The sequence below is a fragment of the Notolabrus celidotus genome, chromosome 12, assembly GCF_009762535.1.
Source record: "Notolabrus celidotus isolate fNotCel1 chromosome 12, fNotCel1.pri, whole genome shotgun sequence".
Classification (NCBI taxonomy): Eukaryota; Metazoa; Chordata; class Actinopteri; order Labriformes; family Labridae; genus Notolabrus; species Notolabrus celidotus.
In genome coordinates, this window is record NC_048283.1 from 13,417,027 (window position 1) to 13,444,981 (window position 27,955).

Sequence of the window (27,955 nt, forward strand, 5' to 3'; positions counted from 1 at the left end):
TTTACTTAACCAGATTTTCTGTCTTTAATAAACACATTTTTTTTAATCCAGTGATCACCAAATGTCTCTTTTCAGTACTGAAAGACTGAACTGAGATCAAAGTGCAAATAAGTGTGCAAAGGTAAAGGTCCCATCAACACGTTAGTGTCTCTGTGTATGGTTAGCATACACAGTCTTGTGTATGGGTGACCAACTTCAATGCGATTCATTTCTAAAAGATGCAGAAAAATATTGAAGAGGAGCAAGAGGGCATTACAGAAAGTACTGAATCAACAGACTGACATTGACGCTGATGAGACGGGTAGACAAACTCAACACTTTCAATCCTGAATGTATGAAATAAAAAAACTTTAATCTCTCTCTTTAATGTTTGTGTCAGTTTGTTAGTGATACAAACATTCACCTATTGAAATTTAAGCCTCCTCATAAACACTCAGCCAATGAACTCCTGAAGCTGCAACATCTGCGTACCCTGAGGTCAAAGGATGAACACATTTGCATGGAACCCCTCTGTGTTTAAGGCACATTTAATAGTTTAAATATTACCTTTGTATCTTTTGTTCAGGTCTGCAAAGATAACACAAAATAACCCACATATAAAAAAGCTGGCCAGATCAGTAATGCCTGCTGTGCTTTGTATCATCAAAGTGTATTTACTCTCACAAGATTCATGATCAATATTAAAGTACAGCTTGTATGTGATTTTTTTTTCACTAAATTTATACTTAATTTAATTTGTAAAAAATAAATAAATTATTAATTTCAGACAAATTAATTCTGAATTTTGTCTGGTAATAGCTGTTGAGAAAGTTAACAGTGGTTTTGTATGTTTTACAAAACATAAGGGCACAAATTTAAAGGAAAAAGTGATTGTTTTCAATTATGCTACTAAAAACAGCTTTTTTTATTTTCAACATGGCGTCATATTACATCATATCAGGGACTCAGGGTCTCCCACTGTCTCTGCGCAATGTATAGCGGTAGGAGCCTGAAAATATGGGTTGAATTTACACACACACACACACACACACACAAACACACACACACACACACACACACACACACACACACACACACACACACACACACACACACACACACACACACACACACACCCCTATAAAATAAAGTATTAGGGCACCATCATCACTCTGTATCTCTGTCTGTCTGTCTCTTTCAGGCAAAAGTGAAATAAACTTTGCAAAAAAAGACCAACAGAAGCTATTGTAATAATTCCTACATTTAATTGAATACAAACTCTAAAATCATTTTTACATATTGATTCACTGGGGTCTCCAATGTGTGAGTTGCACTTTAAAAGAAGCATATCTATACACAGCCAAGTCCCACAAATGGAAAGAAAACAGTCTTCATTTGAAACTTAAGAAACGTTTTCCTACAGTCTGTTTAGATAAAAGAATAATATTCAACTGGAAAACATGTCCTGTTTTAAAATTAAGCTGTAAAGTTATGTATTTGTGTATAAGTTAAACAGTATTTTATTCAAAAAATTCAGTCTCTGGGTATTTATAAAGGCTTTAACCAAGCTTTAAAATGCAGTGCTGTACAAATAACATCATAACATAAGATAACATAGTATAAAAAATGACATTTGATTAAATGTATCAGTACATAAAAATATAAAAAGTATGTAATTACAAATAAAAATGTAAGACCAGTATTTATAAAGAACAAGAGTTTCATTTTGCAATGCTGTGGAATAGAAAAATCTTCAAAAAATAGATCACATGTTACATCACAAATATAAAAACATTCCTGATATCTAAACCTGTAAAACATATTTCATACCTGACATTTCCACAATAAGTAAACTTTCTGACCCTGGTCTAACACACCTAACAGAGGTTCACCGTTTAGTGGATGTGACAGAAAAATCCATCTTCTCTGGACAGAAATTCAATTGCCTGCGATGTCCTGTTCAAAATGTCTTAGTGGGAGATTTATGTTCTGTAGAATCCTTTGGGCTTCGGGCTGAGACAGAAAAAAAACACAGGTTTTCTTTTACAGTTGGACATACTCAGAAATGCAAGAAGGAAAAGGCAAAATATATATTTTATTAATATTAAAGTTTATATCTTTGTAAAACAGATAATGAGTTTAAGTGCTCAGAGCTGATGAGTGTTTGAGTCCAGGAATGGTTGCTACTTACTTTTTGCATTTACAGAGTCGATGTCTGAGGTGAGTCGTCTTCCGCTATTGTTCGCCACAGAACGACAAAGAAAGAGAGCAAACTTTAGTATTACACTAATCATACAGTGTATTTGAGGAGGAAGGAATAGGGAGGGATTTTCTGTACTTGTCTGCGTTTGTAGATGATGACAATGAAGATGAGGAGGAAGATGATAATGACTGGGACACTACAAATGATCACCAGCATCCACACACTCAGCTTAGGCTCTGCATAAAGAGGAACAGTCAGTCAACAAACACAGTAAAGAAATGTGACACTCTCTGTTCTAACAAACATCGCTGCCACAAGGTCATGTCCCTGTCTTATTTCCTGCTCCGCTCTCACTTCCTGCACTCACCAATCTTCAATGTTATCACAGCAGACATCAGCATCGTATCGTTCTGCCACAGCTCACACCTCCACCTCCCTCCATATCCTTCCCCCACTTGTGGGATGGTGAGATGGGCGGGCTGGTGGTCAGGTGTCAGAGATGTCAGGGATGATTGTTCAGGTGGCACCCACTTCAGTCTCAGGCCAGAGGGCAGTGGTTCACCAAGGCTGCACGTCAGGTTCACCTGCTGGCCAGAGATTAACTCCGTTCCTGGTGCGGAAGTGACTGGAGAGAGAGTGAAGGAGCAGTAAGAACAAAGAAGGAGGAAATTAAGAAATAAAATATCAAATAAGCATGAAATACATGAGGAAAACTGCCATTTGGACAGGCTGGGGAAGTATTGTTTTTCTTTCCACCATCCCAATCCAACTGAGCCTTTGGCTTCTGTTGCCTTCATGTGCCAACCAAACCCACAAAATTAAAAATGAATTTTTCAAATAGAGTGGGACAAAAATGATACACAATGCACAAAGCAATAAAAACAAAATAAGATGAACATAAACTGCATTAGCCTTTTATAGCAGACTTTAATTTTATCTTAATAATCACAGCTCTCTCTGGCTGCAACCCAAATGTCAATACTTGCTGGTCTCCTTGGATGTCTGTTTGAATAAAGGGAATATCTTGGGGATGCCAGTAGCCCAGTTGGTAAAGGCTATTGTCCTCTATTCACTGGCTTCTTTGAGTCCATGCCTCGGCCCTTTGATGCATGTCTACCCCACTCTGTTCTCCCCACATCTCATGTCTCTCTTCAGCTGTTGAGTCCAAGCAAGGCAAAAAGCTCCAACAATAAATAAACTTAATATCTTGGCGTGTCGGTGTTGTTGGTGTTGGGTCAATAAAAACTATGATCAGCCTTCCTCTCTATTTTTAAACACCTTATGGACGAAACAATTCATAGATGAATAAACTGAATTACTTCAAAGCTTGATCTGTAAGGCAACTGGACTGGTAGAAATTTGAGAAGAAGTTTCACCTCTTCTGGGGAAGAGCTAGAAAATATAATCCTCTAACAGTCATGGGTGTGTCCAGGTATTCACAAAGGGTCCTAAGTAGGGTCGTTAACCTAGAAGTGAATTATTTTCATATTGATTGACAATAGTTTAGTATTACAATTATTTTGCCTTTGCAATTTTTGCAATTTAAATCATAAAAAATATCTATTATATTAAGTGTAATTTTCTATTTCTTCTCTCGCATTAATCTGCAGCATCCAGTTCTTAACTACTAAGTTCAAACAGTTTGTTTTCGTTGCCTTACATCTTTTCCCGACCATCAATAAACTGACTACAAATGCAGTCATAAATATCAAACAGTTCTCAGTGATTATTGCACATTAATTTCACCCAGCATTCTCTAACATGATTAAACAAACCAATCTTGAGTGGCTTAGCAGTGTGAGCTGATCCAGGGGTGTGTTGTGGTAAGGATTTTAGGATGGCCAAGGGTGGCTGTTGAATTCTGACTGGCCACCCCCAGTGCCATCCTAAAATCCTAAACTTTGATTGTTGTGCTCTCAGATTCAGGACTTATGTTGACATCAACTATGAGGATTGTGTTGCAACACATTGCAGCTTTCATAGCATCCAATGCAAAGTATGTCTTTTTGTTGGGACTTTAAATTGTTACTTTTGACCTCCCCCACCTTTTTGAGTCCTTAAAGAATTAAGGTAAGATCAAAATGCTGACACTCTGGTGTGTTTAAATTTAAAAATGTACACCAGAATATCACATCTGTATGATACTTTAATGCAGTGTTTTTCAAACTTTTTTGAGCCAAGGCACATTTCATACATTAAAAAAATCCTGAGTCACACCACCAACCAAAAGTGTTACAAAATGACACGTGTAGTCTCTGAATTAACAAATCTATTTTTCTGAGAGAGGGACTTTGGCTACTTCTTTAACTGTGTCGGGGCGAAGCCTCTTATTTACAATGGCTTTTGCTGGTAGTATTAATGTCTCTGCCACAGTGTGTGACTTTTTGATTTGGCTATGAGTTCAGCTACTAAGTAGCCAGCTTTGAGAGCAATCGCAGACCCCGTTGTAGTTCTTCTCATAAAAGTTGCCTTTTCCTCCACCCATATTACACTCTACATCCAGGTTAGAATTTATCCAGTGCTCAGTTTGGAGTTTTCATTTTTCCTTTTTGAATATTTATCCATCGCTGTTGTAAGCCTACATCTTTTCACATACACCTTTCACGCAGATCATTAATTCTGTTGTCTTAAATTAACAAGGTCATTAGTGCGCTTTATTGCCACCCAGTGGGTGGGTAGCGCAGGTCAGTACATGGACGAGTATTCAATTACTGTCCAAGTCACTACACTGCAGGCACAGACGCACTACATGGCAAATTATTTGCAGTATATGAATAATACTTTTTGTAAATAATTAGGTGAAATTTGATAATGTCCCACGGCACACCTGACGATCTGTCATGGCACACTAGTGTGCCACGGCACTTACTTAATGTAAGTAGTTAAAGTAAATATTATTTGATAAAAAAAGTAAATAATGCTACACATGCATCATGCAACCCCTGCAAAGGTCAATGCCTCATTGGGCCAACCAATTCAAATAAGTCTGGACCCACTTCTGTCATGGTCAATGAACAAATACTCTTGAAAAGACTTATATGTCTATTTCACCTCCTGATAATTCAAGAAGGTCAACAGTAAAATGACATTCATAAATGCAGCAGGAGACCGGTGGGACTTGGTCAAACTCAAGGGATCAAAGGCTGGCCAAAGGACCGGGGATCCTGTGGATACACCTGTGCCTTAAATAAATCCATCACAATGGTTTCTGTCAATGTTCCTGCTTAAATAATAGTTCGGAGTAAAATGAGATTTTGCAGTGTTACACAGTCCAATTAAAATTCATCGTGTTATCAGACTCTCCTGGCAGGAGGGGAAAGCTTGTTATTTTCTATTAAAACAAGTGGAGCTAGACAAGTGTATTAGCTGCTGAATTAGACACATGTCACACTAGGGACACTTCCACATAATCTCTGCAGGAGAGAGATGAAAAGTGAAGCAGAGAGGTGGCAAAGAAACAAGTGTCTACCGCTTGCTGTGAATGACAATGAAGGCGGAACAAGAAACCGGACATGGAAAACAGAAGAAACAAAAGCAAAGAAGATTTCATGTGAGTCTAATACAAAGCTTTGTGATTTGCCTTCACTTACTTTGCAGCACCTTTACGTGTACGATCCTGTTCAGAGTCACGCCATTCCTGGCTTTCATGGAGCAAACATAATCCCCTCTGTCTTCTTCTCTTCCAAGCGTTCTGGTCAAAGCCAGTAGTCTTCTTTTAGAGTGGAATATAGGAGTCAGATCTCTGTCCTGGACTTTCTTCCATTTCGACGGATCACCCAGAGTGAGATCGCAGAGCCTCTGTGGGTCGTTGGAAATTACATTTGACCCTAGTTTAGATTGGAAGTGCCAGCTAACTTCCTGGATGCCCACAGCTTTGATTTGATCCCAGGAGATGTGAGAGGGAAATGAACAGGGGACATTCAGAGGCGAGGATTCAGATGTATACTGAGGATGTAAAGGAGCTGAGAGATCTAAATAGGAAAAGAAAGATTATTATAGAGACATATCCTAGGACAAGGATGGACTTACACAAAACAATTGTATTTAGCAAGCACAGTAACTCACCCACAACTGTGACAGAGATTTTGGCTTTGCTTTCCCTTTCATTGTTTGTTACAACGCAGGTCCACTGGCCATCGTCTTGGCCTGTGACCTTCACATTGAGCCCCCCTTGGTTGGTTTCCTTCTTCTCCCCTTGAGGATTCAGCCAGTGTATCTCTGGTTTCTTGTAATCCTGAGGAGTTTCGGCGCTGCAATGCAGACTCAGAAGTTCCCCTGGCACAAAAGGAGAGGCTGGGCTCTTTGTGACTGGAACAGAAACAGAGTGGGGTAAAGTAAATGGAAAATAAATTATGCAAATTATTGACAGCTTAGCTTATTTTCCTTTATTTTGTAGATAACTAAACAGTTTGAGTTTTTTTAAAAATGTCCCAACATGGCAGCTGTGTAATCTTGTTTGTTATCTTGAATGACTTGTTTCATCAGTTTTACCACTCAGTCTTGAAAAGCAAAATGATCATGGAGCTGGAAAAGTTAAAGCTCCTGTGAGGAATTTTCAGGCAGAGTCAATTTTGGCAACTCTCCAGGACAAAATGGGAGGACTTATCTCTTTGCTGACCTTCTCCTGTACATGTGTAAGCAGAGATTTCTGACAAAAATGCAGTTTCAAATAAAAACAAAGGACATTTCTTGCATCATGCTGTCAATGTCCTCATCTTACAGCTACCATATGGTGAAAAGCATGTGAGTTAAATAGATAGAAATAACGGATCCTTTCTTTTATGGTCTGCTTTCCTTTTTTTTTTTAGCTCATATAGAAGCATCAGTATTAAATTTCACTCTTTCATTATCAGCTAGAAACTCCTCACAGGATCTTTAAATAAAGATAAACATTTAAATCCTACTTCATTTGAATAAAATGTACCGGGTTAAAGGTGACATAAGTTAACTATATATGTATGAATATGTTTTTTATTCTTACTTGTGAGTTTCAGTAGTTTGTATGTGACTGTGGGTTTTCCTTGACCAAGTGTACAGACAAAAGTTCCAAAGTGTTCTTGACGAATATTTTTGATCATCAGCGAGCCTCCAGACAGAGATATGTTTCCCCAGCGTGTATCTGCAGGCGAGAAACAGCAGTTAGTATGAAAGTACCTGAGGTGATATGTATACTTTAGATTAATGTAAAATTCAGAACTGTTTTATCACCTGATTTAGCAACCGTTCCACTTCCGCCAAAGTGATTGCGCCAGGCAAGACGAGGGCTAGTTGTGTCACCGAAATGCCAGTACAGATAATGTTCTGTTGAATCATACATCATTGGAGGCTTAAGGATGACTGTGTCTTGCACCTGAGCATAGACCACCTCTTCTTCTCCTAAGAGCGTGAGGAAGATGTTATGAGCAGGTGCACAAAACCAAACTGCCCTGCGCCAAATGGAAAATATCAAGCATGTGTAACTAGAGCAGCTTACCTTTAAGTGACTCGAGCACAGCCGTGAGAAGGAGGATTGATTGAATTAAGTTCAACATCTTAACCACACACCTGAAAAACAGTTATGATAATAAAAACATATTTTAGTGTTTTCTGTATTTCATTGAGAAACTCAAGTTACACGTTCAATGCAGCTAATCATAGAATATAATACAAGTGGGGTGCTAGGTAAGATCAATTGATGGAGCAGGCGCCCTTTGTAGAGAGTGCTGGTTGTAGGATTGATTCCCTGTCATGGCAAGATTTGGTGTATGTCATTCCCCCTTCCATCCTCTCTCTCTCTCTAAAGCTGTACTATCTAATTAAGGCTGAAAGTCCCACCGGTTATCGTAAAAAATAATAATCTAATCTAATAAAAAAGTAAAGACGAAAATATTAGCACTAACTCTTGAAAAATATACTGGCCCAGCATAGTTGTGGAAATAATGTGTTTGAGTTGCTCTATTCCAGCTTCTCAGTTATTCATACAAGTTGAAGTGTATTGACAGATCTGGCAGTTCAGTCAAAAGGATGTCGCAACAGTCGGGAAAAAACATTACCAAGGCATGTTTCCTTGTTTTTGCATTGGAACACAATACATCCAACTTTTTCTGTATCTTTCTTGAGAAAATGAATATATCTATTACAAGAATAAAGTTGTAAGAGAAAAATAGTTGTAAATGTAAGTAAGTAAGTAAGTAAGTAAGTAAGTAGATTTAATTTAGTATAGCACCTTTCATAGAATAATATCACAAAGTGCATCACAGGAAAAATATTCAATTTAAAAACAAAATCATAGAACAGTAAAAGAAACAGACAATAGCATAATTAAAACATTAGTCTGTACAAGGTGAGTCAAAGGCCTGTTTAAATAGATGTGTCTTCAAGAGTTTTTTAAAAGTGACATCAGAGACAGCTGAACGAATATTTACAGGAAGAGCGTTCCACAATGTTGGTGCCACCACTTCAAAAACAGTGTACGGAAATAAAGCTGTAAACTGATGCAAATAAAGTCATAATCTTACAAGAATAAAATAGTAAATTTACATCATTAAAGTTGTAATTACAGGTTATTGTTAATCTATATATGAAATAAAAAGTTAGTCTCAACAACTGAGGACAAACAACAGTTACATAAGCTTGCATAAGCTGCATATTAGCCTGCGCTTTTTCAGAATACACTCATGACATTGGGTGCTGATGTACTAAAAGATTGAGCACTCAGTTATCTATATAACCTCTAACTAAAGAATAACTTTACAAGATGCTCCACTTTCCTCATTTAAGTGTAGGCGGCTGGCTGCTTGACGAGCTCTCCCTTTAGAATAACATATACACTAACCATAGCCTTAAATTTTTTTTTTTTTCTGTCCTAATTTTATGACGTTATTCTCATACATTTACAACTCTATTCTCAAAATATCTCTCTGTATCTCTTCTGTAACTTGCCCCTAATACTCTTTTGTAAACGAGATCATAGACATTGGTAAAATAAATGGGCCGAGTATTGAGCTCTGTGGGACACCGTAATCACTTTTCTGAAGCCATAAAAGACTTTATTTACAACAGGTCTGTGCTTTGGTGTTTCAGTAGCCTCTTATGTTACTTGTAGTATGTCTTTCTCGACAATTAAGGATAGATTTTAAGAGAGTCCAATGTCAGATTGATCAACATTTTTTTACATGAGGAAAGATCTTGTAAACTGTAATATGCTTTTTCAAAATCCACCCATTGTATTCAAGTTTTTGGGACACTTATCGTTTTTTTTTATTGACGTATTTAAAGAGATATTGAAACAACAAAATGAAATTCTTCTGAGACCCTACTCTGTAATGATATTGTACTAAAGTCAGATATGATAGATTTATTTTTTAACATCATGTACCAAGAATGATCAGTCTACAGTTATCCAACTACACTCACTGCAGCGTAGAACCTGAACACACATTGAATGATTTTGAACATGGGTATTCTAAAAATATTAAAGTGGCGGCATGTAGTTTTGTATCAGAATTTTGCAGCTAAAAGAAATCATTCGGCAGGAAGTAGAAAGGGGTTTGAGGTGGTCCCAGATTTGGAGAGATTTAAGGAGATAAAAGACAAAGCGTTTAAAGAGTTGAGAGTAGGCGGCATGTGGTGGGTTTAGAAGAGAAGAAACAGACAAATGTTGGAGAGAGACGTAAAGCGTACGCTGCATTGTGGTGGGCCTTGATTTAGTCAAGGTGCAGATTCTTATCCCAAGCCTCCCCCCTCTACCTCTCACACCCCCTCTCTTCCTCCCCTGTTCCACGAAAGACGGATCTCTCTTGCTTGAAAAGAGAGTAGAAAAGAGACCACAGCCCCAGGAGCACACCTAGACTGTGGTTTAAGGTAGATGTTTCTCTCTTCTATCTCCCTCTCTCACTCCCTTATCTTCTTCTCTGTTCTCCCCCTTCACCTTTTTTCTCTATAATGTATGCAGTTTCTCATGATAGAGCACAAAAAATCTTTCAAAGACTTTTATTGTTGCTTTTATATTCATTTTACCCCTTTGGAGAAAAGATTTATGTTATCCTATGTGCTTTTGAATTAAAAGATCTAAAGCATAGTAGCAGTTATTCAATATAAGCTCAATTTGATCGAGTTTTACAAGATCGTTTCCTACCATCTATGGCAAATTGAGGTGCAAAATTGAATTGTCAATGCTTATATCAAATTTGATTAAAAACAGAAAGATCAAAAGCAATGCACATGACAGCAGTTTTTATTAGTATTTATAAACAGTTGTGCTCATAAGTTTACATACCCTGGCAGAATTTGTGGTTTCTTGGGTAGTTTCTGTTGTCATTATGATATAAAAAGAGTAAACACAGTTGTTTGATAAAAATTTGCTTCACCCAACCACTAACCGGGAGTGAAATATATATTTTTTTCTCTTATCATTCATATTCTCTGAAAAATTGCCCAAAAAATCATAAATTCTGCCAGGGAATGTAAACTTATGAGCACAACTGTATATAATATAGCATTTTTTTTTTTTAAATAATGCTACTGCATAAATAGAAGAATGACTAGATGGGTGTTGACTCCCGGGTCTTCATAGTCTAACAGATTGTACTGGCCTTGAATTCAGTAACAGGACGTCACTTAAGATAAATCTGCAAACGAAAATTGGTCTAATAAAATAGGATAGTAAATATGAAGTCAATAAAGTATATATCTATCTATATCTATGATAATAGTTCTAGTTAGATACTTAATTCAGTTAATTTAATTCAATAGGTGTTTTTCCCCCTACTAACCTATTACGACCATACTTCAAAACAAGCATCTGCATTAAGTGTTGTATTAATCTTGTGTAATATTTTTGTGGTATAACATTATTACAGAATGACCCAGGGTGGCACTTAAGGTCAAGATGTTTACCATCGTCAACATTATGTACCCGTGTCAGCGTCTAGATGAGACCTTTGTTAAATGGAATTTGTCATCACCCCTTATTGCCAACCATAAAATGAAAAAATCTTCAAAAATGAATTGATAAGTAAAAATACTGGTTTGTTTCACTCGTCCTTTCTGCACCAGGAGAACATGGACTCAGTCATCAACATAGAAAATAAAAAAATAGGACGCTGTGTGTCTCTTCTAACAGAGTGTTTGTTTCTGATGCATTTACCGCAGTCAACATGCTTGATATTAAAGACCTCATGCTATTTGAGGTTTGCCTCAAAGAAAATAATGTTGCATGTTTTATTACTCTTCTGAGATCAGTGATGAAAATGAAATAGGTGACGGGGGAAATAGAAGTGAAATTGATGGTAAACAGATTTTCAAAGTAAGCACACCTGTGGAGCTGTTACCCAGAAACCCAGACGATCGTATCTGTAGTCAGGACGGAGCTTCAAAAACAAGCCGAAGTGGAGGGGAGGGTTGGAGAGGGGGTGAGGGTCAGACTCAGTGAGGATGTGAAGGTGGGGAGAAGAGCGAGCTGAAAAAGAGAAAAAAGGAAACACAGGGCAGACGTGATAAGAGTTAATTTATTTTACTGAAGAGTTGCTAACTGTACCAATTAAAATGGTTTGGGGCTGAATTCCACCAAGTTTTAAGGTTCAATTTGTACAAATACACACATATAAACCTCTTTAAAGAAAACTCTGAATTAAAGAAATTGCATCATTTGTTTAATATCCCTAATACTTATTTCAGAGAAAAAATTAATGAGGCATGAATAAACAAAACCGTACTTTATGTTGCATTAATATAAGCACTTGTATAATTTCTGTATGAATTAACATATATTTCTTTAAAACTATAAATGTGTGTGTTTGCATGTGCGTATAGCAGTAGATCATTTATTATGGGTGACCTGCCCAGAGCTTATCAAGTTTTGATTTCTTCAATATAATCAAACATGAATTGAAAGATGTAAACAGGAAGTGTGCTGAAATGTATCATGATGAATTTTCCAGTATGTCTTTAAATTTAATTTAAAGGTTTAGTACGTGTTTTGATGAATACATTTTGTTACAGCTGTCATCAGATTTGTAACAAATAAACTCGGACACAAGTTGACCCGCAAAGGTAACAAAGGGTTCATGATGAAAAATGAATATTGCTTAAGAAAAACAACTTCACTTTACACATGACATGTACACAAAAGATGGCGTTTTATATTTTGAAAAAAAAAAAGTTGGCGTACTTACTACTGGTGCTGAGAGCTGAGTGTGTTTCTGTGTTCAGCGATCTGGAGTCAGGGGGGAAATGCAGAATATTTATCAAACAAAGCGTCCTTTTAAAGAGCGGTTGCACCTCCCTCGCAGATGATTGGTCTGTTAATGAAGCAGACAGTCACAGATCTAACCTTGACTCTGAATAGTGACCTTTAATTGGTTGTTGCAGAGAAAGAGGGCAGGAAGTCATCCGTATGTTTGTTTTTCTTTTAGATCTTAGTGTCTGGTTGAAGAGAGAAAAAAGACAAAAGAGAAAAAGGTTGATTATGTATTGTTACATTGAATAGAAACAATCTGTTTAACTGATATTAAGATGCCCAATTTAATTCTAAAGCACTTATGATGATCCTTATTTCAGTCCATCCAACTGAAAAACCAGCAAACATCTGATCTTAATTGACTAAATTTGTAATTTGAGCTGCTGCCTGATAACAGAAATATCAAAATTTGAGAGGGGTCTCTTTGGACTCATTATCTATCTTTGGCTCGTCCCAAATAGCACACAGGCGACTCACGGCCTAATTTACTGTAATCACTGGGTTGATTTTTCCCCTGCTCTTATAATTGCACTGATTTATTTATAAGTGTTTTAGAATAAAAACCATGAACTGCTGGACCGATTTTCATAAAAGGAGACTTAAATGCAAATTTAAATGTGACATTATCTAAAACAGAGGCATGGTAAGTGCTGAAGCCAAGAGGGGATACGGAATTGTCTCACTGAGAAAATCAGTTTGGAGAAGTGTGATCATTTTAGTTTAATATGATTAAACAATGATGACTGTGGACTTGAACTCTTAAGATACAACCATCCTATCGGATCACCTTCTAGTCCCAAGAGTGACTCCTGTTTTCAGCTGCACCGACCGATTCAGCTTCTCTTAGGACTTTAACTCTCTTAACGTAATTGAGTCACCAACAATAAAATGAACAGAAAAACTAAATTATGCAAGCAAACTGGCTCACTGTTGTGGGGATGCTCAGAGCCCTGCACATGCACTCCTAAAGTCTAAAGTTCACAACAAAATAAATGGAGATGAGCGAGTCTCATCGGCACCAGTTTGAAAAAAGCGGAGATTCTGTTTGGTTGTGATCTAATTATTTTTTCTACTCTTCAGAATGATACATGTATGTTTAGTGATCATTGAAGAGCTGAGCATGATTAACTGCCCGTTTTCTATTTTCTCATGTTTCTTATAGCCATTACCACACTGAACTCTGAGCTTAAAGCATATCCTCTAAACATAAGACAGCATTAATAATAATCAATCAGTATGGACTCTTTTTGATATCCTTTTTGACTGTGTATGTTTGTGATGAGTGTATAGTGGAATGGTTGTGTGTTTGTGGAGAATGAGTATTTATGTATTATCTATATATTCTTTAATTTGAGCCCGGTTCTTGAGTGCAGCTAAGTTTTGTTGTGTGTTTTTATACCATGACAATAAAAAATCATTTCTCTTATCTTATTTACATGCAACTGAAATACAGCAGTAAAAACATTTTCAGAGAATCAAATGCTGACTGAAATAATGAACAATTTGCTGAAATGTTTTAGATGAAGCAACAAATTCTCCCTCCTCCTCCCCGCACTGCTGTCGAGCAGCCTCTCGACTCTGTTTCAGGAGAGAGGCTGGAAGACGGGCAGAATGGTGATGACTTCTGTTTCAAGACTGTCTTGAGGGTTTTTTTGTTTTTAACATACCCTCTATCCCTCTTTCAAGACCCAACTCAGTCGAGGCATGATGGCTGTCTAACATGAGTCTGGTTCTGCCTGAGGTTTCTGCCTGTTAAAAGGAAGTTTTTCCTCGCCACTGTAACTAGCTAAATACTGCCATGTGCAATGCTCTGGATGGATTCAGGTGGGGTCAGACTGAGTCTTACCCTGTCTTGAAGTTGGGTCTCTGTTCATAATTTGACATAGAGTGGTCTAGACCTCCTATGTTTGTAAAAGCGTCTTGAGATAACGTTTGTTGTGATTTGGCGCTATACAAATAAAGATTGATTGATTGATTGAAATTGTTTGACGCTGAACATATCAGTTAAATGAGAAACTGACAACACTGACAAAAAATTGTAAGTTAACCACCAAAACAGGACATTTTGTAATACAATATTGATCATGACAACAGAATATATCTAATTCTAATAATTTGATTTGAAGTATCTCATGTTTAACTCATGGCACACAAGAATGTGTTATTGTAGAATGACTTCAGAAGAATTCGGGAAGGTCTATAAGGAGATCACCTTGCTAATTAATGTGACTGACAGTGACAATTGACGTCTTTGACATGTTCAAAACAAGGTTTTCAGAAATGGAGTCAAATAACAGCTAATGTTAAACTTGGGTTGAAGAGTCCATATGTGTGTGTGTTTTGAGGACACCCTCATTCTTTTTTGAGGGCACCTTCATGGTATTCAAGTCAGAACGTGGAGACAGAGGCGGGCGATTTCATCTGGCCTGGTCGTCCTCCCAGCAGTCGCAATGTTGTCTGATAGTCTAATTACTATCCAAGCAAGCCAGTGTCATGAGGCTTCCTTCTACATCTACACATCACGGGGCGTGTTAAGATATGACAAAATCCCAAGAAAAGCCAGTAGTGACTTGACATCAAATTTTAATTCAGGATCAAGATATTTGCCTGTAATTAACTAAATCGCTTTTGTTGCCTTTTCTTAAACACAGAACTCAGAGTAGAGGCAAAAAGCTTGACTGTGATGTGACATTTTTCAATTTGTATAATCAATTAAACATGACTCTCTTCTTAATGACCTTTCACCTTGCACCTTACTGCTGTAAGACGTCTATGCATGTGTATGTTGACAAAGTGCACAGCTTCATTACTGAAGTCAAAGTATAGATCCTCCTGGTCAAATATTACTCCAATACAAGTGAAAGTTGCTCTGTCAGATTATTACTTGAGTTAAAGTACTGAAGTACTTGCTTTTAAAAATACTAAAATATTAAGTACTTCTTAAAACATTGTATTTTCACAAAGCATGAGTGCAGTACATTCTGTTACATTGTGTTTATCTAGAAACCATTACTTGAAATCTCTATAAACTACACCATGGAATAAAAGCAGCAACTAAGTAACTCCAAGCACAGACAACTTAGTTTGAAATGTTTATCTGGAATGAAACAAATGTTACGTAGCTCAACACACTTTCTCAGGTTGGACAGTGAATGTTTGCATGTTTGAGCAGAGTGGGAAACAGGGAGAACATTTCAAACGATACGTATCATTCTTCATTTCAAAAACCTCTAACACGGGCTGAAGATATGGCCATGGGTGCTCAGGTGGTGAATTATAGCCATCATTACCACCTCTAAATGAACTGCCTGATCTGAGTGAAATCCGCTCTGTGTTTGCTACACGGTCAACCGTGGAGACGCACGATATACAGGTATGACTAAAACCACTGAGACAAACAGAACTACACAAACACATTTCACTGTCTTAGGGATCAGATTTCAGAAAAGAGAAGGAAATTCATGAGCTGCAAAAGTAGTAGAGTAACTAGAGCATTGATAGAAATGTAGTGGAGTAAAAGTATTAAGTATCCACAAAAAAATAATACTCAAGTAAAGTACAGATACTCAAAAAATGTACCTAACTACTGTACTCAAATAAATTTGCTTTGTTACTGTCCACCACTGATGTTTTCACATTGATAAGTGTTATAATCACAATCAGCTTTGTTAAACTACTCTCTTTTTTGGTTAAAGTTTTATTTTTGGGCTTTTTCACCTTTTTTTAGAGAGGAGAAGACAGAGGATAGATCAGAAAACTGGGATAGAGTGGGGGAATGAAATGTGGGAAGGGAGAATTGAACCAGGCCACCCGCTATATGGGCGCATAATTTAACCATTAGGCTAAATCCGCACTTGGAACTACTCTCTTTAACCGAGAACAAAAAGTGTTCAATGCCTATGGTTGTGTACACAGCAACACAGTCACACGGTGTTCTGCAAAATGAAAAAATAAATTGTCTCTCACCAAATGTGAAATACAGTTTACATGCAGCATTATAAAGGGGTTATTGTAACAACTATTGGGTGAATGTACACCTGTGCGGGAGCCAAACATCTGCTTGTGTTGAGCCGATGCAGAGTCTCTTCTGCACTCAATGTAACGGCAATACAACACCTGTGTCTCTCTGCCTTTGCATGCTTCTGTCTGAGTTTGTATCTTTCAGCTTATTGTGGTTCTAATTGAAGGAATACACACCACTTTAGACATTGTTACTGTTACAATACCCCTTGTAGAATTGCTCTCATATAATACTAGAACTGGAGTTAAATGCCTTTTCAAGAAATCCTTCATGAAACATTTATACGTTCAAACCAATCCCGTGGATCGACCATTTCTGAAAAGGTTATAAAACACAAAGGAAATTAAAATTAAAGTGTTGTCTCCAATATTTGATAAGCACATGAACTTAATTAAATCTCAAAGCATGAAAAAAGTTTTCATTATTAAGGTTCTTTTGTTGTGTGCAGGCCTCAGTGCCTCAGAAATACAGAGGAAAAAAATTCTAAAATCCAAACGTGGCTCGGAGGAGTACAGACGGGATTCATTTGACTTTCTTGAAACACATTGAAGCATTAGGATTCAGGCATAATAGCAAAATAGAAAATCCTTTTCATGCAATATTAAGTTGACTTGCTCGAGGGCCATCTCGTCCCGAGCTAACTGATGACAACTCCAGGTGAGGGACTGGAGCTGCAGAAACACTGAGCCGAGGTGGTTTAGAGACGCGAACCACAACAAGGACAAAACAAACATCTCACACACGTCTCATGTGTCTCTCTGAGGTTAGTCTGCCTGCTTCTGTGCTGCCTTTATGAAGGGCTCACACCTGCTACCGCTCCCTCTGAGCTCGAAATGAAACAACAATGACATCTTTTGTTTTCTCCTCAGAATCTAAACCTTCAAGCAAATGACTAAAAATTCACTGCTAAATGTAGATCCAAATTTGACTTTGTTTTCTCTTACAGTGGATACATGTGTGTTTCTGAGCAGTGATTCAGTTGGCAAACACCTGAAAGTGAGGACTCCCTCATTAGTCACACACCTAAGAAAGGTGTTCGACCACATCGAGTCATCACTGAAAGACAAAAAGACAAGAAGTGTGGGCCACAATCAAGAATATGGAGTGATTCACATGTTTCCTCAGCCTCCATTCTCCTACAGAGGGTTTCCCTCGACAGACCGTATCTATTTCCCATTTTTGACTTGTTTCTTGTGAGTTTTATAATTTATGTCAGACAAACGTGTGATTTAAGAGAGTTTGTAGCTGCAACAATAGAGGATGTCACTGTGAAACGTCAAGGTGACACTTTGTACTGTACATGTTGGTGTCTGAGAGTGTTCTCGTGTTCCTCAAATAAACAAATGTCAGTGGAAAAGAGGTGAAGATTCAGAAACTATTGACATTCTGCTCAGTGACTGAGAACACTTTGTTTTAATGAGGGGAACTTCATTCAAGCTTCTTTGAAACCCCAGAGTTGTGAAAAAGTATGACTCCCACTCTCCCCTTCACCTACATCATTCGAACACACTGAAGTTATTTCTGTGTGTTACTGTCATGTTTTTGAGCTGCAGCATAATCACTTCACCAGAATGGAAAAACAGTTTTTTGGTTTGTGTGTAATATTCCAGTCAGCTCTGTTTTTTGGATAAACAGGAGTGCTTTAATAAGAGGTTAGAAATGTCATGTCATGTTTATGAGTTGTTTACGAGAAATGCAAACTAAGCGGAATTATTTCTATGGTAAACAACTGCATCATGTTTGTGCATGTTAAAACATCCTGTTCTTGTAACAATATCATTTACATTAAGCTGATTTGCTGAATTTGAATTGATGACGTTGGTTATAGATGGAAAAACTGCCAAACAGTCCTACAGCAACATCACTGTGGTTGAAGTGACTGCATTCCCGTAAAAATCATATTCTATTTGGCCATTTGATCCATCCAGACAGACGTAAACATCTCTATGAAGGGTGGACAGTAACAAAGTAAATTTACTTGAGTACAGTACTTAAGTAAATTTTTTGAGTATCTGTACTTTCCTTGAGTTTTATTTTTTGGGGAAACGTGTTACTTTTATTCCACTACATTCAGAAAACAATTACTGTACTTTTGACTCCACTACATTTCTATCAATGCTGTAGTTACTCACTACTTTTACTTTGAAGTCAGCTCATGAATTTCCTTCTCTTTTCTGAAATCTGATCCTACGGTTGACCGAGGAGCAAACACAGAGCAGATTTCACTCAGATCAGGCAGTTCATTTAGAGGTGGTAATGATGGCTATAATTCTCCACCTGAGCACCCATGGCCATATCTTCAGCCCGTGTTAGAGGTTTTTGAAATGAAGAACGATACGTATTGTTTGAAATGTTCTCCCTGTTTCCCACTCTGCCCAAACATACAAACATTCACTGTCCAACCTGAGAAAGCACGTTGAGCTATGTAACATTTGTTGTATTCCAGATGAACATTTCAAACTAAGTTGTCTGTGCTTGGAGTAACTTAGTTGCTGCTTTTATTCCATGGCGTAGTTTTTAGAGATTTCAAATAATGGTTTCTGGATAAACATAATGTAACAGAATGCACTCCTATGTAGTCTTGACTGCACTCATGCTTTGTGAAAATACAACGTTTTGAAATTTTTTAAGAAGTACTCTGAATACTTAAGTATTTTTAAAAGCAAGTACTTCAGGACTTTAACTCAAGTAATAATCTGACAGAGCAACTTTCACTTGTATTGGAGTAATATTTGACCTGGAGTATCTATACTTTGACTTAAGTAATGAAGCTGTGTACTTTGTCTACCACTGCATCTCTATGAATGGCGGAGCTGGTCATGGAAGGTGGGAGTTGTTGAACACGGCATTGGCTACAAAATACAGATTAAGAAACAAAGCTCACTGTCGTCAATACTGCATGTCTTCATAAAAAAGCTTCCCTGCAACCCCTTCAAGTAAAAATCAATTTTCAATTTCATAGCATCTATAAATGTTTCATCTGTGGATGAGTTACTGCACGTTTAGCTCTATGTATCTTTACATTTAGCTTCATATTATGCTTTATGTTCCGTGTTATGTTCCCAAACAGAACTATAATTAATAGTTAATCACATATTTTGACATGATGAAGCATTAACTGCTTTTGTCAATGTTCAAGGTGCATAATATAACTGACTTCCTTCATTCAATTTAGGCTGCTGTTCTTTGCTCCCTTTCACAATCTAAAGTCTTTCTCTGTGCTGTCACGAATCAGACTCGAACGTGTCTTTGCAGCATTATAGTTGTGTTAAACTTTTAGGACAGTTAGGAGTTTGTTTTTCACAAATTTTAGCTTGATCAGAAAACTGCAGCTTTTGTAATTTAAACACTTCACTGAGTGATATTGTGATTTCAATAACATTCCTTTTTTTTAAAAAACGCAGCCCGTATTAGAGACAAGTCTGTGTTTTTATGCTATACTCGAGGGAGGGAGGCTTTCTGTTGGCATACTTTAGCAAAAGTAGTTTGTTTGAAAATGCTGCATTCATGAGGTGTTGGACACATCGGAAAAAAGACTTTCTGAGATGGAAAATTTATGTGAACGCCTGCTCAAGTCGGAACAACTACTCGGGACCTCGGGCAAGACTTTGATACCCGACTGGCAGAGTTGTAATCATATTGGTCATCAACATGCCTGGAACTTTTTTTTGTTAATGTACAAACTTGTTATTAAATCACGTATTGCATATCAACTTTTTTCTCAAAAGTAATTTTTAATATGGTATCACCATTACTTATTCTCGACATGAAGGGACATTGACATGTTAGAAAAGTAATTTACCAATATTAGTCAGGAAGTTAGCTTCATACTATGTATATCATATATATCATTTAAAGTCAGGTACGTTAGTTAAAGCAATATTCTAGTATTTATCAGCATTAAATCTTGATTAAAACCTTGATAAAAGCAAAAGTGATGCCAGGGACAACCTAATCACAAACGTCATGTCAAATCAATATGCAGCAACCAACATAGCAAAATTGTACTGGCCTGGTTCTGGCCCACAATACACTTAGACTCGGCCAACATACTGCAAAGAATAATGGCCCTTAAGTGGCCCAGATATAGTTTGCAAGAGACAGCCCACACATGGGCCAGCTTAATCCCAAGCTCAACCTTAATCGGCTCAGATGCGGCATGGACAGATCTGGGCCACATACACCAAGCCACAACCGGGCCAGATGTGGCATGCCATCATATATACAATGCCATCATTGCCAGACCTGGTCCACATCCGGTTGGCATACCACTTGCCATGCCAGCAGTCGGCCAGAAGTGCCGGCTTGACGCCAGATCTGGCCCAGACCTATCAGGCCAATTATGCTATGTGGGAAGGAGTGCACCACTTTTCACCACAGGGAGCTAATGGCCCTGTCACACCTTGAAGATTTAGCCAGCGTTTTCCCGATGTATCAAAATGCCTCTAAAACGCTGACATATGCTGAGGATTTTTTAATTTTTGGCATATACATAGCATATTCATAACTTGTGCCCAACTATAGTCCACTTGTACAAAGCGCGTGGCAGCGTAATAACGCAGACGAACTGTAAAAAAGGCAGCCGCTCGTTAATGACAATGTATTAGTTTTGAAATTAGATGCACTTGCATTGGTGATTAAAAAACTTGAGTTATTAAAAACTCTGCAGCCTCTCTTTGTAAGAACATGATGAGCCATGGAGAGTGTCAGAGGAGTGAAACCAGCAGGAACACAACCTCTGGCCTTATTGACTGCACTTTCAAAACATATCTAACGTATTCAACATTGTTGAATTCATTGAATTCAACAACAGCAGCTTTATCGTTGAACACCATCAGACTCCGACATGCTTGCTTCAGCTTCTGTTTCAGAGGCTCTGCTATTTGACACTGAGTGAGGGCCCCGAGGCTTCTCACACTCACACACACGCAGACACACAGCTCTACGTGTGTGAACATGTGTCAACAATCGCATAACTTACCTACAACTTATGGCAGTATCCATACATACGATCCATACACTGCATACGCTGGCTAAATGATCAAAGTGTGACAGGGCCATAATGGGCCCGTGCCACCTCTGACTGTGAATTGAAATATTTGGTTTAATGTTGATTGATCCCAGAAGGAGATGATATGAATCTGTAGCGTCATTGACGTGGAAATTGGAGGGGTCATCTTTTTAACTGTACAAATGAGTCATTTTTAAATCAACAAAATCATCTTTAAATCAACATTTTGTGTCACCTAGTTTACATCTTTAGGTAATAGGTGAGATAATGGGTGGTGAGCGGGTGGTGATAGAAGAAGAATCCCTTGACTTAAACACAATTCCTTCACTCCCTGTCAAGATTTGAATTTACATAACCACCCATTCATTATACATCACTCTTCACATAAAAAGCAACAAGTTACATACTGACTGATGTTTAGTGACCAACATACACAGCTGCACTCATCCACTGCAAACTACTTTATAGTGTCAGCTTGTGAGCAGTTAAAACCTTTTCATTTCCTGGTTCAATGCACTTTACTCTTAGCTCAATGTGAACCCGTTCTCTTCTTCAGTAGTTGAGTTTTAAAGCTTCAGAGCTTTCCACACATTAGCAGTGATCACAATGAGCCAGCTGTCTAAACACTGACTCAACTTCAGAATCTAACTACAGACAACGGACACCTGCAGGGAGCGAGAACTCCATAAGAAGGGAGTTTACATGACGGGGAATTACCTTAAGAGAGTGTATTTTGATTGTTTTGTGTGAAGTGTAAGCTCAGGTGACTGTTAACAGCTTACTAAATGTTCTCTCTTTGCATTGAGCACCTGCTAAATGATTCTCTTTGTTTGCACTGAACAAATGCTGCTGATTTACAGTGTGTTGTAGGAGTTTCTGTAATGTTCAACAACTGTTACATGATTCAATAACTAATCTGTCTGTTCTGTAGATTGTTGTTTTCAAGGAGCTGATCAGATTCTCAGAGCTGCATGTGGTTTCTAATGTTTTAGACTGATTTAGCATAATGGAAATACAAGAGGGAGTTACACTGTTTCATAAATTTCAGTTTCACTTTGAAATGCTTTTGTCTAAGTGTTTGTCAGTGATTTGTGTGGGACAGAAAATGAGAAAGAGGACTGAGTAATAGCCATGAAAAGGGAATCCTGGAGTCTCGTATGAAAACACCTCCAGTGCAACAGAGGCTTTATATTTTCATAACAGAATCAAAAAAATGCAGCAAGGTAATCACCTACAGAGAAGACCGAAAATACACTCCTCTAAATATGAATGATACCCATTACTCTGAGAGGGAGAAAAAATACACTGTTTTTTGTCTTTATAATAATAGTAATAATTACATTTTTAATATCTCTTTTCAAGCGAGGAGCACAAAATTATTTCATTACAAAACACAAAAGAAACAGCCTCAAAGATGTTTAAAAACACTTACATGGTGAAACACTTGTAGACAATGGAAAAGAACATTGAAGCTAAATTTGTAAACCTGTGATTAAACAGCTGACTAGAGAATAATGGTTGTAAAAACAAGGAGTCGTGCAGCAGAGCTGTCTTACGGACACAAGTGAGACTGTTATTCAGGTGAAAAGGCAAATCTGTAAAACGGCGCCTTGAGATAATACATTTTGGAGCTGAAACAGTGAAACAGACTGAGCACGAACTGGAAAACAACTTCAGAGCAAACATGCCGTGTCTTCAACCTGGACTCCAGCTATAACAGCCAGCAGGCCTTGTCCAGCTGATCTGAGCATCCTTATTGGACAACAACAGCTTGAACAATCTTCTCTATGCAATGCCTTGTCAAACATACAATTTTAAGCTTATTAGGGAAACCACTGCGAAGAGGCAAAAACTGAGGTGATGCGACAAAAGCGTTTGGTCTCTATCAAGAATCCAGATTAGATACATCTCTGTCTCTAAAGCAGGTGAACAGTATTACAATAATTCAGATGTATTGTCATTTTCTATTCATTGCTAAAAGATGAGATTGATCTAAATTAGGAGAGATCGCTAAATCAGTAAAAACATGATTGAACTGTTTGTGTGTTCTGCTTAAAGTTAAGCTTGTTGTCTGAACATAATATTAATTTTGGATGTGCATATGGCCGGTGATAAGATCCAGGGTTTTACTGTATTGGGACATGATGTCGCTTACGTTAGGTATGCAGCTCTTTAGTGCCCACTTTATCGCCTTCAGATAGTTTGATGAACAGATAAAGCTTTGTATCATTGACAAAACAGTGAAATAAAATGTTGTAATGCTGACTGATATCATCTTATTGTAGCACAAACAGAGAAAAGAGAATTGGACGAATAGATCCTTGGGATACAACATTTGCACAGGGGTGAAGCACTTTGGGGCCAATTTAAACATTTTACTTAATTCTGAAGTCTATCAATAAACTTGATGTGATTTGTGGTGCCAAAAACTGTGCTTAGTTTTTACTAAATATGATCCCCACTTTCACAAGTTTCACAAAAGTTATTTAAACTATATTCTAAATTTTGACTGTATTGGATATTTAGGACTGAGATTAGAGTCCTGAGTGGAAGCTTTGTTTGTGTTGAAAAGGTTTGTGGGTTAGGGTTAGGGTTAGGTAGGTAGCCACAGATCATGCTTTTGACCAAGTCATTCAGCAGAAGAAATTAAAGCTGTTCATCTGAAGAACAAGCTGATGGTAAGGCAAAAAGACCAGCATGCAGGAAGATCACAGCCACACAAATCTGAAATAACATCACCAGGTAATCAGTGGTGGACAAAGTACACAGCTTCATTACTTAAGTCAAAGTATAGATACTCCAGGTCAAATATTACTCCAATACAAGTGAAAGTTGCTCTGTCAAATTATTGCTTGAGTTAGTAAGTATTCAAAGTACTTCTTAGAAAATGTCTAAACATTGTATTTTCAAAATACATAAGTGCAGTCAAGACTACATAGAAGTACATTCTGTTACACTATGTTTATCTAGAAACCATTACTTGAGATCTCTAAAAACTATACCATGGAATAAAAGCAGCAACTAAGTTACTCCAAGCACAGACAACTTAGTTTGAAATGTTCATCTGGAATTAAACAAATGTTACATTGCTCAACACGCTTTCTCAGGTTGGACAGTGAATGTTTGTAAGTTTGGGCAGAGTGGGAAACAGGGAGAACATTTCAAAAGATACGTATCATTCTTCATTTCAAAAACCTCTAACACTGGCTGAAGATACGCACGATATACATGGACGGCTAAACCACTGAGACAAACAGAACTACACAAACACATTTTACTGTCCTAGGGATCAGATTTCAGAAAAGAGAAGGACATTTGTGAGCTGACTTCAAAGCAAAGGTAGTGAGTAACTAGAGCACTGATAGAAATGTGGTGGAGTAAAAGTACTAAGCTCCCCCAAAAAATAATACTCAAGTAAAGTACAGACACTGAAAAACTGTACTCAAGTAAATTTGCTCTGTTACTGTCCACCACTGCAGGTAATGGTTGTGTGCTGATACTACATGATCAATTGTCCTTATTTTACATGCAACCGAGTACCACTGATTCATTATGACAGGTTGCAGATATTATTTTTGACACTCAACATTCCCAAATTAAAACAGAGTGTCAGACATTTAAATCAAACGCAAAACGAGCCAACTAAACACAAATGCTGTTCTGCTTGAGTTGTCCTGCTCGTTTATCACACATTGATCATTAGTCTTTGGAAACTTAGATGTAATTAAATATTAAACTAACTACCAACAGATTTTTGTTTACATTAACACCAGAATGTAACAGACGGTAGACATTTTTCTGTTTCTTGTACCCTGATTGGTGTTTACACTTGAAACACTGAATACTTACACGGATGACTTCAACTGAGTTCTCCTGTGACCTCTAATGTTGTAAAATAACTCAAATACTGCACCTTGGTTATAAAAGCCTAAAGCAAATTTGCGCTAATAATATCTGGTTCAATTCAAGTCAGTTTCTTTACACTTGCTTCAAGAGACCGTATGACACAGCAGGAGTACAAAATGAAAATCAATAATTGTTGAATCGTCATTTTGCCAGGTCCTGACAGAGTTTAATCTGGTATTCTTTTTTTATAATGCCTATTTATGGTCTTATACAGAAAAAAATGATGTCAGTAATATGATGGTTCTATGTGAGTAACAGTATCAGATAGCAGTGTGTGTTAGTTCATTTCACAATGCCTTAAATCGCTTGTTATATCTCAGATTATCTGACCAACTGATTGCAGTACATTACAGCGAGATTTGACAGAACTTTGTCGCAAAAGACAGAGGTCCTTTTTTTATTTTCTGTAGTGTAAGGTGATGTAAAAGCAGGGCAATGATTTATGTTACCTCAAATAAAAAAAACTGTACAAAACTCCCATTTGTTAAAAGCACCTGTTCCTTATTGAAAAATGTAGTTACGTGTATGAATACTGCTAAGCACGTATGTATATTAGATAAAGTATGATATTGCACACATTAAGGCTACATAAAGTTATGTATCCACTGCTGGTTTACTAAACAGAAAATAGCCATGACACTGAACCTGTAAGACCACATCTGCTATAATTAAGATCTTATTTATTCAACACATAGAAATATTTAACTATTACTGCCCCAAAAATACATAAACAAAACAAATAATCAGAGCTGATCTCTTTAGTCTGAAGGAAGAATCTGGAGTTGTGTAAAAATGTTTAAAAATTCAGCTACTACTGTGTGGGCTCCTGAATAATTCAGTAACTACAAGAAATATTTCTAATGCATTATGTGGAATTTCCCCAAATACTGTAGAAGAGATTTACTGTGTCAAGTACTGTTTTTATCATATGCTTCTAAAACGTATGTATTATTTAAAAAAGCAGATGAAAGCAGTAAAGTTGGCCTCTAACTGTTTGCTGGATTGGATTTTTTGTTTCATAAGAAACAGTTTGTTTCCACCTGAGTAAATTACACCATCACCACCAATTATTGCAAAATCTTATAAATGTCTCCGACATTATTGCACCCTCTCTTCAAGAAACGTTGAAAATAGACATTTCTATTTTAAGCATTTCTGATGTGAGGTTTTGAAATCCTACTTGGGGTTGTTGTCATTAGAAAAACTACACAAAAACTACCGTTAGAGTTCAATCTATTACTTAAGACTGATACCATATAACTGTGTATAACATTAGGGATGAAACTGAAATCATTTAAATCCATCTATGTTTTTTTCAGCTTAATATTAGCCTGAGCATATTCATAACATGTGCCAGTTACCGGAGCACAATCTGAATTTTAGCAAGACACAACCAGACCAAGGCCGAGACAGAGACAGATCAGTATGCTGAACGAGACAGAGAGTTTTAGAAATCTGGCCTCAGACAAGACCAGATGTGAGTACTTCAGCCTTGCCCCTCAGTGCCCCTTTGGCTGCTTTCTCTGAGAGTGGATCTCGGTTAGCGTCTTGGAGATTTGTCAAAAGTTTAAGAAGCAATTTGTAGTCTTGGAGACAGACGTATCGCTATTCTTACATGTAACTTCCCTTTATAAGAACACCCCTTAAATCAGCTTCAACAACTGAAATACATACAGTATATTTAGAAGTACTCACATGTGATGATTTCAGAGATGCGTTGAGTACTTCTCTGACATTTGGTAAGCTGTAAGCACTGCAGGTGCCTCTTTCATACCCTGTCTCTATCTCTATCTCTCACTCTCTATCTCTCACTCTCTCTCTCTCACACACACACACACACACACACACACACACACACACACACACACACACACACACACACACACACACACACACACACACACACACACACACACACACACACACACACACACACACACACACAGGAAGTCAGACACCACTGTGATCCCATTAATGGATTGCATACATTATTTAACATAGTCTCGCACACACACAGAGACTCGCAGAGACCCAGTTTAGAAGTTCTGTGAGTAGACTTAGATTGTAAAACACAAGTGTGTCATGCAACAGACACTACAATACGTATGTCAATAAGTATGTTTATTTCTATGTATGCACAAATGATTGTTAGTATCTGTGCATCTAAGTATGTCACTTGTGATCCTGTGTTATGGTGTGAAACAGGTGTTTACTGTGTGTTTCTGTACTTGTCACACTGCACTGGTGTTAACAGCTACATAGTCCTGCACCAGTTGTGGGGAACACAGAGCTTCTGAACCAGTGTAAGCACAGTTTTAAGCATCATTATAGCATGAAAGAGGAGGTTTGATAGTGTTTTAAAGGGTTAAATGTTATCATTCTTGAACGATACTTTGCATGAGACATGATGACCTTAATGGATTAACATGAATGGGGTACAAAAAACATGATAGATCTCTACATTTTGAGAAAATTAGAAAAATAAATGTACTTGTAGGCCGCTATTGTTATTTACAATGTGACGTCTAACAGTTGTTGCTTTTTCTTCTCCCAAAAACTCTCCCTGCATTAGAGAAGTCTAATAATGGATGTCACACATGCAGGGAACGTTTTTGG

General features: G+C 37.4%; 1 protein-coding gene across 1 annotated transcript; it reads right to left on the reverse strand.

Annotated features, from left to right (window-relative positions):
• Positions 1–1,222: 1,222 nt before the first annotated feature.
• cd4-1 (CD4-1 molecule) lies at positions 1,223–27,071 on the reverse strand. The gene is made up of 13 exons (XM_034697284.1): positions 27,035–27,071; positions 12,495–12,586; positions 12,333–12,377; positions 11,479–11,621; positions 7,656–7,726; positions 7,391–7,558; positions 7,164–7,301; positions 6,248–6,490; positions 5,773–6,153; positions 2,550–2,807; positions 2,318–2,418; positions 2,171–2,214; positions 1,223–1,992 (listed from the first exon to the last, which is right to left on the reverse strand). Exons 5-13 carry the CDS (start codon positions 7,711–7,713, stop codon positions 1,962–1,964), a joined length of 1,422 nt encoding a protein of 473 aa, XP_034553175.1. The 5' UTR covers positions 7,714–7,726; positions 11,479–11,621; positions 12,333–12,377; positions 12,495–12,586; positions 27,035–27,071; the 3' UTR covers positions 1,223–1,961.
• Positions 27,072–27,955: the final 884 nt, after the last annotated feature.